Genomic DNA, 14948 nt, shown 5'->3' on the forward strand with positions numbered 1-14948 from the left:
ATAGCTTCTCCAGGAACAAGCAGCAGAGTACAAAGTCTTTCAGAGAGACTGGCAGGACTGACCTTAAACGAGAAAGCAAAAACAAATCTTCCAAGGCAAAAAATGAAGACTGGCATGAAGAGGGTGTAGAACGATGACAGACCGGCACTAGAGTTCTTCTTCTTCTTCTTCTTGATTTTATTGGCGGTTGGCAAACAACTTTCCGGTGTGCATTACCGCCACCAACTGGTGAGGAGTGTGGGTCAAAATGGCCATACTCCCAAAGATACTTATATTTATGTATCTATATCTATAATATTAAATTTACAAATACTAAATCCTCCTAATTATTCCTGTTATTATTAAATATTTAAATAAGTATTGATAACATTTATTTTTTGACTTTTTCTGCAGAATATCTATTATATCAAATTTAATTTTCTCCTTATTAAGATCTCTAACCAAAATCCTTCTTTCCTCTTCATATTTCTTACAATACATCACTACATGTTCTACTGTTTCATCTTGTTCACAATATTCACATTTGCCCGACATATGCTTCCCTATTTTGAATAGTGTTTTATTTAATCCTGTATGTCCAAATCTAAGTCTTGAAATAACTGTTTCCTCTCTTCTGATTCCTTCTGCTATCCTCATTTCTCAGACTTTCCGTTGAATCCTATACAGCCATCTTCCTCTCCTTTCTTCTTCCCATTGTTTTTGCCACCTTTCCTTCATTCTTTGTTTAATGATACTTTTAATTTCTGTCTTACTTAAATTAATCATATCAATAGTTCTATTTTTTGATGCTTCCTTAGCAATCTTATCTGCGATTTCATTTCCATTAATCCCTATATGTGCTGGTACCCAAATAAATATAACACTAATACCCATCATTTGAATTTGATATAGAATTTGCTGTATTTCAATTAATATATCTAATCTACTATCTGAAAAATGATTTTGTATACTAAGTAAAGCTGAACTTGAATCTGAACATATTATTGATCTTAGTGGTCTTACTTCCTCTATCCATTGTAATGCTAATATTATTGCTAATAATTCTCCTGTATATACTGATAATTCATTATTTATTCTCCTCTTTACTTTGATATTGAAATCTGGAACATAAAATGCTATGCCTAACCTATCATTCACATTTTTAGATGCATCTGTATATATTTGAATATAACCATAATAACTATTAACATATTCCTGTATGAGTTTATGATTAATATTGCCTTCTTTTTTCTTTTCCAACCATGACAAATCTACTGTTGTTTCAGGTATGAGCCAGGGAGGGATTACTGATATCGATACAGTTGGACTACAATTAATTTTATCTAACTCAAGTTCTTCTACTTTTTTTCCCCACTATCCATCCAAAACTTCCTGTTTGTCTCCTCTCCCTTTCCCAACACGGCTGCAATATTTCTTTTGTAGGATGATTTTGACCATGACCCTGTAAACTAATCCAGTAATTTAGTAACAGTTGTGTTCTCCTGATTTCCAGTGGCATTTCCCCAGATTCAACCTGCAACGCTACAATAGATGTTGTTTTAAATGCTCCTGTAATTAACCTTAACGCTTGTGTTTGTATACCCTCTAACTTTTTAAGTGATGTACTTGCTGCTGATCCATAAATCACACTACCATAATCTATTGCTGATCTTATTAATCCTGTATATATAGCCTTTAAAGCAGTTCTGTCTGCTCCCCATTCATGACCAACTAAACATCTCATAATATTCAAAACTTTTTTGCACTTATCAATAATTTTTTGAATATGAAATGTCCATGTAATTCTATCATCAAACCATAAACCAAGAAATTTAAAATTTTTAACCCTTTCTATCTCTTTATTATATAATTTAACCTTCACCATACTATTGATTTTTTTCCGAGTAAAAAACACAGTTTTCGATTTTTCCACTGAAAGTTTGAATCCCCACTTATATGACCAATCTTCTATCTTTTTAATAGCTTTTTGTAATTTCTTCACAATATAATCAGTATTACGACCTCTCACCCAAATTGCCCCATCGTCTGCAAAAAGAGAACACCTAAACCCATTTTCTATATCTTTAAACACATCATTAATCATTATAGAAAAAAGTAACGGACTAATTATGCTTCCTTGAGGTGTTCCATTTTCAATAAAATATTTTGACGAATAACTCCTTCCTATTCTAACCTGTATTTTCCTTTCACTTAAAAAATCTTTTAACCATCTATATACTCTACCTTTAATATCCATCTTCACTAGTTTGATCATCAATCCTTCCCTCCACATCATATCGTACGCTTTCTCAATATCAAAGAACACAGCCACTACACTTTCTTTATTTATTTGTGCTTTCCTAATTTCATGTTCTAAGCACAAAGATGAATCCATGGTATTCCTTCCTTTTCTGAAACCACTTTGCCATCTAGATATATATTGATTCCTTTCCAAATAATATACCAGCCTGTCATTGATCATTTTCTCCATTATTTTACAAATGTTTGAAGTTAAAGCTATAGGTCTATAATTTCCTGGGTTTGCGCTATCTTTTCCTGGTTTACGTATTGGTATGATCACAGCTTCTTTCCAAACCTTTGGCAGCTTTCCCTCCTCCCAAACTCTATTATATAATTCTAACAAAATGTCCTTTGATGGTTCACTAAGTTGACTTATCATAACATAACATATTTGGTCTTTTCCTGGCGCTGTCCTCTTTGCTTTCCTTAATGCACGATTTAATTCTGCTTTTGTAAATGGTACATTGATTAATTTATTGTTTTCACCATCTTCACTTAATATCTCTACATTTTCTGCTATTGTCTCCTCTCTTCTTCTTCTCCCTTCTTCACTTAAATTTTCTGATCCGTGTACTTTAACAAAAGTCTGAGCTAACATTTCTGCTTTCTCATCATCCTTCTTTGCTGTAATTCCATTACCTATTAAAACTGGATAACCAAACTCTTTTTTCATCCCATTCATTCTTTTAACCATTCCCCATATTTTATCTATTTTAGTTTCTCTTCCTACTGAATAACAAAACTTTCTCCAATATACCTTCTTTGCATTTTTAATTGTTTTTCTCACTATTGCCTGCTGCCTTTTATATTCAATAAGATTTTGTATATTATGAGTTCTTTTTAATACTTTAAATGCTTTATTTCGAGATTTAATCACATTTCCTCATGCTTCTGTCCACCATGGTACAATTTTCTTTTTATAATTCCCTCCTTTCTTATTAATTGACTGTTTAGCAGCTTCTAAGACCGCTTCACATATGGAATAACTCAGCCCCTCTATATCTTGACAAATATTAACTGTCTTTAAATTTCTTTCAGTAATCATTTTAAATTTTTCCCAATCAGCAGTACTAAAGTTCCATCTATCTACCCTCATCTCTTCCATATTTAATCCTACTTCTATCGATATAACATAATGATCACTTCCTATTGTTTCATTTTCAACTTTCCATGTACATATACCAGCAATTGTTTCTGATACTAAAGTTAGATCAATAGCTGACTCCCTTCCATTTCTAATATTTATTTGTGTACCATTTCCATCATTTAAACATATTAGATTATTTATATCAATAATTTCTTCGATTACCTCTCCATTATTATCATTTTGAGTTCCCCATAAAGTGCTATGTGCATTAAAATCTCCACAACATATAATCTTCCCTTTTAAATTGTCTGTTAACTCTCTTAATAACTCTAAAGATAACCTTTTACATGGATTATAAAAATTAATTATCGTCACAGCCCCAATTTCACTCCAAACTTCAATTATTATCATTTCCCAAAGTTCTCCTATTTTCAATACTCTGTATGACATTTCTTGTTTGATAAATATAACACATCCACCTCCTAAACCATCCTCTCTATCCCTGTGTATACTCTTATATCCACTAATAACAAAATCTAACGTCGATTTCAACCAAGTTTCTTGAACACATATAATTTCTGGTTTATTTTTTAGATTGTTAATATAGCCTTTAAACTCCTGCCCATTCTGTATTAAACTTATAGCATTCCATTGCAGAATAATCATACTGCTCTTCCTTCACCACTTCCTGGCTTCCCATCTGTCTCTAATTGTTTTTTCACTTGTTCCCATGATAGTTCCCTCATATCCAAGATTTTTTCAGCTCCTTTTATTATTATTTTAATTTTTTCTGTTTTATGTTTGACTTGGTCTGTACAGTTAATCACATAGGCTATAAACAGAATAAGTTTTTCAGTTGTTATATTTGTTGTTGTTTTAACTTGTTCTCTGATGCTGTTCTCTGATCTTATGTTATGAATCACTTTTCTTGCTTCCACCCCTGAATTTTGCCCTTGCACTCTTTTCACTGCTTCAGCATAACTTATGTTACTCCCCATCTTCACCTTCTGAACTTCAACAGCCTTCTTCCTAACTTCACAACCTGCATATGTCACTGAATGCTGACCTCCACAGTTGCAACACTTCATCTGCTCATCCCCTTTACATTCTTCATACCTGTGCTCTCCTCCACACCTTGGACACCTTTGCTTACCTTTACACACTGCCGCTACATGCCCATACCTCTGACATTTATAACATCTTAAAGGTGGAGGAACATATGGTCGAACAAAATAACTCATACATCCGATTTTAACTCTTTCTGGCAACACCGAATCTTGGAATTCCAATAGCACAGACAAACTATTAACTCGCTCACCATCAACTGTTCTCAATAATCTTCTCACTTTTTTCACTTCACCACCTTGAATGTTGCGTCTTAATTTTTCCAGATCCTCTTCAACAGGAATGCCATAAATCACTCCACTGGAACCTTTGCTTTCTTCAAGAACTCTTCTATCAGACACCACTTTTTTGCAAACACTATCAATGTTTAATGCTTTATTTCGTTGAACTTCATCTTTACATTTTATTAACAAACTTCCATCTCGAAGAATTTTTGCACTTTCTACCTCTCCCACCTTGTGTTTCAATTCCTTGGATAATGCCACTGGACCCAGATTAATACCTTCATCCTCCTTTCTAAATTTAAGGATTATTTTGAACCCACTACCTTCAATCTTCCTTCGAATAATCCTAATTTCTTCCTCAGGACTATCCTCTCCCAAAGATCTTTTATTTGAAACTTTCCCTTCCTCCCTACGCCTTGTATCTGTCTTACTTCTATCTTTTCTTCTAGATACTTGGGACCATTCACCACTCTCCATTTCATCCCCACCATCTTCTTCCTGTGAGGCCATTTCGACCCAGTCACTCACCAGTTTATGCCAACCGCCAAATCACAATCCAAAAAATAAATAAATAAATAAATTCCAAAACAGTCAACATTCCCGCCGCTGTCGATCCGACCTACTTCAGCTCAACCACCGGCACTAGAGTGAGGCAGAGGGAGGCTTAAATAGGGAGGCTAGCAGGTGAAATGCATCTGACTGATTAATTACCAACAGGTGTGACTGACTGCAAAGGGAGTAAAGTGAAGGCAGAGTGGAATGGGAAGGGAGAAACTAAAAACAATAAATTAAGTCAAATCATAACTAAAACTTAAACAAGTTGGAAAAACTGAAAACTAATGGTAAACAAAAGCCGAATCAAAACTAAACCATGACAGGAGGTTGTTGAAGTTATTTTTACTGTTTGCTACGATTGCAATTGTGGAGCTTAACCCGACCAGAGCCAGACGGACCGGAACGGAGCAGAAAATTAGAGTTGTTCTGTATTTTGATAGTGAACAACAGGGAACGAGTCTGATGACGGTGATGTTTTGAGTAGTCACGGTAAATGTGTGTTTACTGTTGTCACTAATTAAAATAACAAAGCAGTTGCTCGGTCGGTCGGACATTCACGTACCTGATCGAAACGGAACAGTCATGGAGGATGTGGAGTCTGGGGCTAAATCTCAGCGCTAAGCCTCAACATATCTTACAAACGGCACATTATTAGATGTTTGATAGGAAAGTTAAATTTGGAGAGATTATTTCCAGTTAAATTTTGTCACTTCAACTAGTATACACGATGAAATTTCTTAAACACACACACAGGCACAAATGTTTATGTTTTTCTCATTCTGTGTCTGAGCTTCCTTATCTGTATTCTATTGTGTTTTAAATTGCGCTACATTCACTAAACCTTAAAAACAGGAAGGCAGCCCTTCCTAGTGGAAAATAAAACATTAGCAACAATATTGTTCTCCTGATATGTTGTTTATTAAACAGTTGATTTTATAAGAAGTGAGAAGTTTTGCATTGTCTTTTACATGGTGATTCCAAAATCTGAATAATCATTATTGATCATCTTTGTAGTGCTACTCCTCGTAATGTATTTACTGTACCACAGAAATGGCAAGTCAAGACATTACTCGAAAAAGCAAAGAAACTACATTACAGTGTATAGTTCACACAATACATCTTCTTACACAGTTACTGTCTTAGTTAAAAGAAACTAGACGCTCTTTCAGTCTGGAAGCTTTACACATCAAGACATATATTATTTACACCCATCCTAAAGTACACAACAAAATATTTACTGTGAATATTTTATTTAAAAAAAATTGTGAAATTAAAAAGCTGTGTAAGCAACTTAAGTACACTCTGAGATTACACAGCATGAAGGGAAAAAAATTACAGCTTGAATTTGAAGTTGTCATTTTCTATCTGACCATAGCTTTGTTGGCATGAGGTATTTGTGCTAATGTGCTGCATTTACAGTAGTTTTGCCTGTGAAATGGTGATAGTAATGACCAAAATGTGCAGCTTTGGTCTTTTCAACCGGGATTATGTTTATAGAGTGCCAAGGTCGTGTGGTTGTGAGACAAACCCAAATCATCACCACTCCATCGCTATGCTTAAACTTTGATATGAGATATTTGTGCTTGGTTTGAATTTGACCATAATTTGGTTAATTTTTTCCAAAAGCATGTGATTTCAGGAAGGAGTCATAAACATAAACAGTTAACATACTAACTGAGGTTTGTAGAGTCTGAGAGGTAGCTTTTAAAATTTTTGTACTTTCCCATTTCGTTTATAGAAAATCTGAAGGGGTATCCACTGCTGGAAAATTTTGGCGATAGTTTAAATCATTTTCGTCTTGTGAAAGATGCTTTCTCTATAGAATAGAGTTAAAATTGTTTAGAAATCACTTTATGACCCTTGAATGATTGGCAGCAACAATTGCTTTTCAAAGGTTACTGCTGATGTCGTCCCTCTTGAGTCTGAACTGTGTCTGCGATGTAATTACGCTTGGGTAGCATAACCAATGATGTTCTAAGACTAAAAGTCAAAAATCTTTCTCTAAAGTGTCTACAAACAACAGAGCAGGTAGAACAATCAATGTTAGATGGAAAAAAAGCCTGAGACTGTAAACCAAACACAAAACTGTGAGGGGATCTTTTTAGCTGCATTTGAAGCATCACACAAGATAACCAATCAGAATTATTTAAACAGGCAGGTTGAATGGAACAGGTTTGTATTCAATATTTTTTGCAGGGGTCGAGTCCAACCCTGGGTCTTTCTGCATGGAGTTTGCATGTTCTCCCTGTGCATGTGTGGGTTCTCTCCGGGTACTCTGGCTTCCTCCCACAGTTCAAAAACATGACTGTTAGGTTAATTGGCTTCTCTAAACTCTCTTTAGGTGTAAGTTTGTGCGAGAATGGTTGTTTGTCCTGTCTGTCTCTGTGTTGCCCTGCAATGGACTGGCAACTTGTCCAGGGTGTACCCCGCCTCTTGCCTATTGACAGCTGGAAATAGGCACCAGGACCCCTTACAACCCCAACAGGGATAAGTGTGGTGTTGGGTAGGACACTTAACATTGTTTTATAGCATTAAAGATAAAAAAATATATAACTATCACGATATAGGTTTTGTTTTGGTTTATGTTTGTTCTTTGCTTTATTTAGATGAGTTATGTTCAGTTTTCTCCCAGCTATTTGCCAGCTCCCCTCTTAGTCACTCCCCTTCTCCAGTCACCATCCAATCAGCTTCAGTTTACTTCCAGTCACTTCCCTTCCCCTGATTAGCTCCACCCATTCCAGTAATTAGTATCACTCGATTCACCTGCTCACTCCCCTACTTATACCTGCCTCTGCCCGCTGCAATCTGCCAGATCAATTTGAGCCTTTTGGTGAGTCTTATCCAGCGTTCTTTTCTGATAGTCCTGAGAATATTGACCCAATCTGCCTTTTTGACTTCTGAGCCTGCCTGATCCCTGAACCTGTTTTTCCTGCCCTGTCTTACTGCTTACTCGTTTTGCCGACCTGATTCTGCCTTTGGATTATCTGAGCTTGCCTGATCCCTGTCTGTATTCCTGCCTGTTTTAGACTGCCATTTTTTGACCACCGAGCCTGCTTATCCCTGTCTGATCTATTTTTTGAGCTTTATTAAAGCCTTTTCATTTACCTCGCTTGTATGGTTTGAATACTGGTTCTCTCTAGTTCATGACAATAGCATGTAAATGTAAAGATGTAACTAGTAAATTAAAATAGTTTAAATTTTTTTTAGAAAATGTATTTATATTTTAGAAAGCAAATATAAAGCATACACAATTACAATCTAAGATGGTGAAGTAAAATCAGAACTCAACCTGACACTGTGTAAAATATATTACATAAAGTCTTAAATGTGGCAGTTATGTCAAGTAAATTAAATATTTCCTTGATCCATTTAGTCTAATATTCCAGAGTGAGCTCCAGTGTTGAAACATATTTTTGTACCAGTTGGTTGATTCAAAGGAAGGAGATGCTACTCAAATCTAGAACAATATGAAGAAAAACATGGATTAGTAATTTGGGTGCTTGAGTGCTTTGGCATTGCCCCTCCAATAAGTAGGACTTCCTTGTACTTCTGGGTCATACTGCCTTCGTCCTGTTGGGGTTGTTGACATATTCTGGTTCTTCTTTCTTCTCCTGACATGAAACAAAAAGAAATGTATTGTTGTTCTGCAGCATATTGAGGCTGATACAGGTTTAGGGGGAAATATGAAACCTTTAGATAATGGGGATGTTTTCTCCATTTATTCACACATGATTGAACCAAATGATGTTACTTCTGCACTGCCTGAGGAAACAACATAAACATGTTTTTCAAAAACACTGATGCTACAGTCCATGGATGTCACTGAGTCTTTTTTAGTGGTGCTAAAACCAACCTAAAACATTCATAATCTCACCTACAACTCTGGTAATTGAATATATATTCATACAAGTAATCAATGCAGAGATGTAGGGGAGTCCAGGTATAGTTGCAACATGGATGGAGTTGTAACACCATCAACCTCACCAGACAGGGATTAAATATGATTAATATTGACAGTTCACTATTTCATAAGTTACTCCTCGATCTCATGGTTAAAAAGGCTTTAAAGAGCATATCCTGATTTTATTGAGGAACAAAATGGATATTGACCAACCTAAAGACTGTTTGGTACTCAATAAGCAACAGATTATTATCAAATATAGTGTGTTTGGATATATATATATATATATATATATATATATATATATATATATATATATATATATATATATATTAGGGCTGGGCAACGATTAAAATATTTAATTGCGATTAATCGCCCTGATTAATCGCGATTAATCGCATTGTATTTACAAACTCCAAGAATGAATTCAAAAGTAGTGTAAAGAGCACTTTTATTTTAATGTTCTGCTGCCATATGAACAAAAGTGTTGTAACATTTGTAGCACTTATTTTATACTGGATATTTTCAACCCATCTATTGAATTTAGTGCACTAGTTGATCTTTTCTTCATAAGAGAACAGCAAGCACTGCAGCCAAAATATGGCCTTTTTTGACCTGCTGTATATTAGCCAGTCCCTAAGCTTGATGTATCATGAAACTGTTGACCTTTTGGGTTTTGTGGTTTTTATTTTATTATTACAATTAAATAATAATAATAATAATAATAATAATAATAATAATAATAATAATAATGTTATGTTCAGTGTTTTTTCGCTAATCCACCTCTTATATATTTCAATCCTTATGTAATTTTGTCTGTGTTGTGTGCACCTGCCTGTTGCTTTAATCCTATAAATTTCCCCGTCGTAGGATAAAAAAAAGGATTAGCTAATGTTATCTTATCTTAAATAACACTTTTTAATATATGTACTGGGTTCTTTCAAGGTCTTAATTACATGTTATGTGTGGGCTCCAGTAACATCCATCCATCCATCCATCCACTGATCTACCTGGATGTTCCCTGGAGGACTGAAACGCCTCAGTCAGAGACTCCTGTGGGTCTGTCGGGGCAGTGAGAGAAGTTTCGTCTCCTCTCTCCGTTTCTGGGGCTCGACGTTTTCATGTTTTTTCACGTGCTTAGATAAATTTGTTGTTTGCACTGAAATGAACCGGCTTTTTACAAAACATACAGCTTGATTTCATTTACGGTATTAAAATAAAGCCAAACGGTGCTACTTCCTCTGTTCATGTTTTTTCGCTGCTGCGGTCTCTCTCAGCTGTTTGTGTATTAAGTTTGTGTGAGACCTAAGTGGGCGGGCCAGGCTGAGCCTGCGTGCTAATTGGCTGGCGCCGCTGAGCCATGTACGAGAGGGGAGGGGGAGCGGGAGAGTGCTGCCGTGACAGCTGCTGACTGACACTGACTGAAAGCATGTGAGCAACATGCGTTAATGCGCGATAAAATAAATATCGCCGTTAATAGTCTAATGAATTAACGCGAAATTAACGCGTTAACTTGCCCAGCCCTAATATATATATATATATATATATATATATATATATATATATATATATATATATATATATATATATATATATATATATATACATATATATATATATGGCTTGATTGATATACACGGTGAGTAGTAACATTGTATTTTAGTGTTGCAACGATTACCTTACATAAAACTAAGAAAAATGTCCTAAAACTGTGAAGCAGGCATGGGCAGAGAAAAAAACAACATAGAGGTTTGCCTGCAGATGTTTTAAAAGAAACATCTGATCCCTTTTTAAGGAAAATAAAGTTTGTCAGATCAGTGGTAAAGGCACATGGGATCTGCCATGTAGCAATGAGCAAATAACTCAAAGATCCAATGATTTATGAGGGTAGGTTACCAGAGCAACCTCATCTGACTGCTGCATTCTCTTAAGTCAGCTAGAAAACCCTCTGCTCTACTCCAATTGATCTACTCCGACTCCTCTATGATTCATATCCTTAGCATATGATGTGCTCCAGTAATTTCTATAATCCAGGCCAAAGTAAACAATTGGCATAGTTAGGAAGAAAAATCTGAAACACTCACCAATACACGGGTAAAAAAAATAATTGGAAAGAAGAGGAACAGGAATGAGGAAGCAAGCTCATAAAAAAAATAATATAACAGTATAAATAGCCGGTTGGCCTTGTTGAGCAGTTTAGCCGGTAAAAGCCAAAAAAGGTGTGTGAAAAATGTGTCCATGTAGATGTTGGACCTAATAAACCTTGACCTTGGGGTTACCAACATTGTGATTCTGAGTGATAATATAAACACACAACCACAACCAATGAGTGTATCTAGCTTACCTCTTGTGGTTTGTTGGAGAGTCTGATCCAGCTGAAAGAAGCAGAGATAAGGTTGATGAATATTAAACTCCAAACAGCAATATATAACAGAGACCAGTAGGTCTACAGCTGTGAGTTACCAACTTAGAAAAGGCTCTTACATCTCAAGGATGATGATTGTACTGCAGAGAATTATAACTCCCAGCATCACTAATATAATGTGGATCCAGGCTGCAGATGCTTCGGTACCTTCAACAAGACAATGAGCTCAATTTTTCATGTATGGAGGATGTTTGGGTTTTAATCATAATTCTTTATTCTACTATTTGCCAGTAATTCAATTATGAAATGATCTTCTGCTAATTTTATAAAACCCAATCTGAACAGATGCAGTAATTCTTCATAAATACAATGAAGTATGTAGCATCACACATTTAAAGCTAAATTTATTCACCTAAAATGTACCCAGGGTGACTTTTTTTTCTAAGAAAACTGTTTATACAAGTTTTTACAGCAATATTTTAAGATTTTTGTAATATAAATCTTTAATTGTTCTTAATTTCTTCATTATTTTAATATCCTTAAAAAATTTTCAAAAGAAGAATAAATAAAACAAAGCAGAATTTACGTTTTATATCAAGACGGATCACTGATGATGTCTGATCACCCAGATCATTTGTAGCCTCACAGTAATACTCTCCTCCCTCAGTAGCATAGAAGCTGTAAACCTGCCCCACAGATACATTAATGGCTCCATGTTTGCTGTTCCTGAACCAGGTGAAGCTGGCAGGAGGCTTGGCTCTGCTGGAGCAGCTCAGCTCCACCCAGCTACCTGCTGACACCAAACCTGATGGACTGATGGATGCTGAGGTGTCTTTAGGAGCATCTGAGGAAAATGGGACACACATTAACTTTACTGATCAGAAACAGCTGAACCATGACGTGCTGACAGGATCACTTACATGAAACACTGAGAGTCACTTCTGTCTCTGCTGTCTTGTTTCCTCCATTCACAGGATATGTGGCAGAACATCTGATGTTGTATCCATCATGTGTGTCTGACAGAGTGATGGTCTCCTGGATTTTAGTTGTAAAGGTTCCCTCTGTGTTTTCCTCTGTTTGTCTGTGAGAGTCTTGTTGGAGATTCCAGGTGAGTTCAGGAGGTGAGTGTGGACAGGGAGTCAAAGCTGAGCAGCTGATAGTGACAGACTGATGCTCCTTCAGATCAGCAGGGATGTTAATGCTGGGACTCCAAGGAGAAGCTGGGAGTTCACATTATACAGACAGTTTACAAAGTTAAACATGCTATGTAAAATATTTACAATAAAGGCTCAACAGTTGCCAGTTGGTGGCAAATATATTGTTTACTTGTTGCAAGCATGAGAAATATGTAGATACTCTATGTAGTTGTTCAGTCGAAAAAAAGTTTCCTAAACTGATTTTATTTCCAACACAGTGATAACTCTTGTTTTTAATCAATGCTGATTTCACACATTGATGTATCATACCAAGCCAATGTATCAACGTTAAAAGTTAAGATCTTTTTTAAAATCATAGACACCATCTTTTGTTGTTGCTGAAAACGTTGTTGCTAAGATTCTAAATTTTTCAATAGTTTAAATGTTTAAAGTTATAAGCCATTTGATTTCTGTACTGCCAATGAAGATATTTCATTTGTTTAAAAAGGAAATAATTATTGAAATACATTTTCAAAGAAATTGCAAAATAAACACAAAACAATAAAAATACATTTATATATCCATCCATCCATTTTTTGACCTGCTTAATCCCTCATATATTTTTTTAAATGACACTTTGAAATTGTTTTATGATCTTCTGAGAAATGAATAAGAATCATTATCCATTATCATAAGCTTATTGGAGGAACAAAAAACATCCAAATGTATCAGAGGTGTAAATCATTCTGATATACATTAAACCTCAGTATCATAGTATAATAAAACAAAAACTTTCTTACCTCTTACTTTTATCTGAACAGGCTCACAAGCAGCTGTTGCCCTAAACGGCCAGTTCTGAATTCGGAGGAAGTATGTGTCTGCATGACTGGCGTTTAAATCAGGAAACAGAGTGGTGCAGTTTTCCTCTTTCAGGTTTCCGATCATTTTCAGTGAATAGGTGTTAACTGAGCCACTGCTGTTAAAAATAGCAGAATCTGTATATTTGCTGTTTCTCAACCAAATTCCATAAATACTTCTGGTCTTGTCATATCTGGAATCCGTTGAATTAAACATGCATGGGATCTGCAAACAAGATCCACTCAGTGCTTCAATCTGCCCAGGTGTGTCAGCAAAAAGGACTGGATTGGGACAATCAGCCAAATCACCTGTAAAAACAGACCAATGAACATAATTTGGCAGCACAAGTAGCTGCAGCATAAGTGGAGCCTTTAAACAGTATCAAGAACAAATGATTCAGGCTAAAAATCATGTGACGTCCCCAAATGAAAGGAAGTGAACAACCAGCTCACCTGGAAGAAATAAGACACCCAGTAACATGTTGACTGCCAACACGTTCTCACACAGAGCTGCCATCAGATTCTGATCACCCTCCTGGAAAGAAAAGTTTTCATAAAATCTGGTCCTAGTTAAAGATTTGGGCACACCTTACCATTTATTGGTTTGTCCTTATTTTTTTATTATTATTATTCTTTTTATTCCTCCAGGAACTCCTTCAAAACAGTTGGAAAACCAGTTGCTACACACAATTTATACACAATTTTGAGTTATTACACAATATTTTGTTTACTACATAAATCTACATACTTTGGCTTCATAGTTCTGATGTCTTCACTATGGATCTATAATACAGAAACTTATATAATTAAGTAAAAGACATTGAATTAAGTAATTTATATATTTGCGCATTGGAATAGAAAGATGTAAAAGTAAAAAAGAAAGCACAGAAGATATTGTGTGCTTTGAGATGAAAATATCACTTCTGTATCAGAGCAAAAGTCCAAAGCAGATCTGAAAATTATAAATTGTTGCAAATAATCGATAAACCGAAGCAACAAACTTACTCTGAGCAACATTTAGAACAGGCCTAATCCAATATTCAAGTCAAAAATCCAACGAAGGAAACGTTGACAGCAGCAGCTGCAAGCACACCAAATGACAGAATATATTTAGGAGGAACTAGTGATGATTTGTACAAAGATTTGTACAAAAAAGGAAGCAAGTGAAAAACTCATCAGAGGACAGAAGCACAGAAATACAACAGATATGAGAATGCACCAAGAAAACTGAAACAAAAGAAAAAGAAAATTACAAAGTTGTTTAAGGTATATGACTTATATTGTCAACTTTTTTAGTATTGCAAGTCTCACATCAAGAGAATTTCAAACAAACAGTAAACGTTATTTACCCTTTGCATATTTGGAGAGAGTTATTTGTGTGTTTATAACTTCCTGTTTGGACTGTTTTAAATGCCCTG

The 14948-nt window shown here is 35.3% G+C and overlaps 1 protein-coding gene across 1 annotated transcript in view; it reads right to left on the reverse strand.

Moving 5' to 3' along the window:
- Positions 1-14047, reverse strand: part of LOC118556788 (vascular cell adhesion protein 1-like) — a 52271-nt gene extending 38224 nt beyond the window's left edge. Inside the window, exons 1-4 of the mRNA XM_036125117.1 lie at positions 13984-14047; positions 13474-13839; positions 12458-12757; positions 12163-12381 (exon numbers count right to left, since the gene is read on the reverse strand). Of these exons, the coding sequence (XP_035981010.1) occupies positions 12163-12381; positions 12458-12757; positions 13474-13839; positions 13984-14047 (949 nt within the window). The remainder of the gene's footprint in view (positions 1-12162; positions 12382-12457; positions 12758-13473; positions 13840-13983) is intronic.
- Between the last annotated feature and the right edge of the window lie 901 nt (positions 14048-14948).

This window comes from Fundulus heteroclitus, chromosome 21 (assembly GCF_011125445.2).
Source record: "Fundulus heteroclitus isolate FHET01 chromosome 21, MU-UCD_Fhet_4.1, whole genome shotgun sequence".
NCBI lineage: Eukaryota > Metazoa > Chordata > Actinopteri > Cyprinodontiformes > Fundulidae > Fundulus > Fundulus heteroclitus.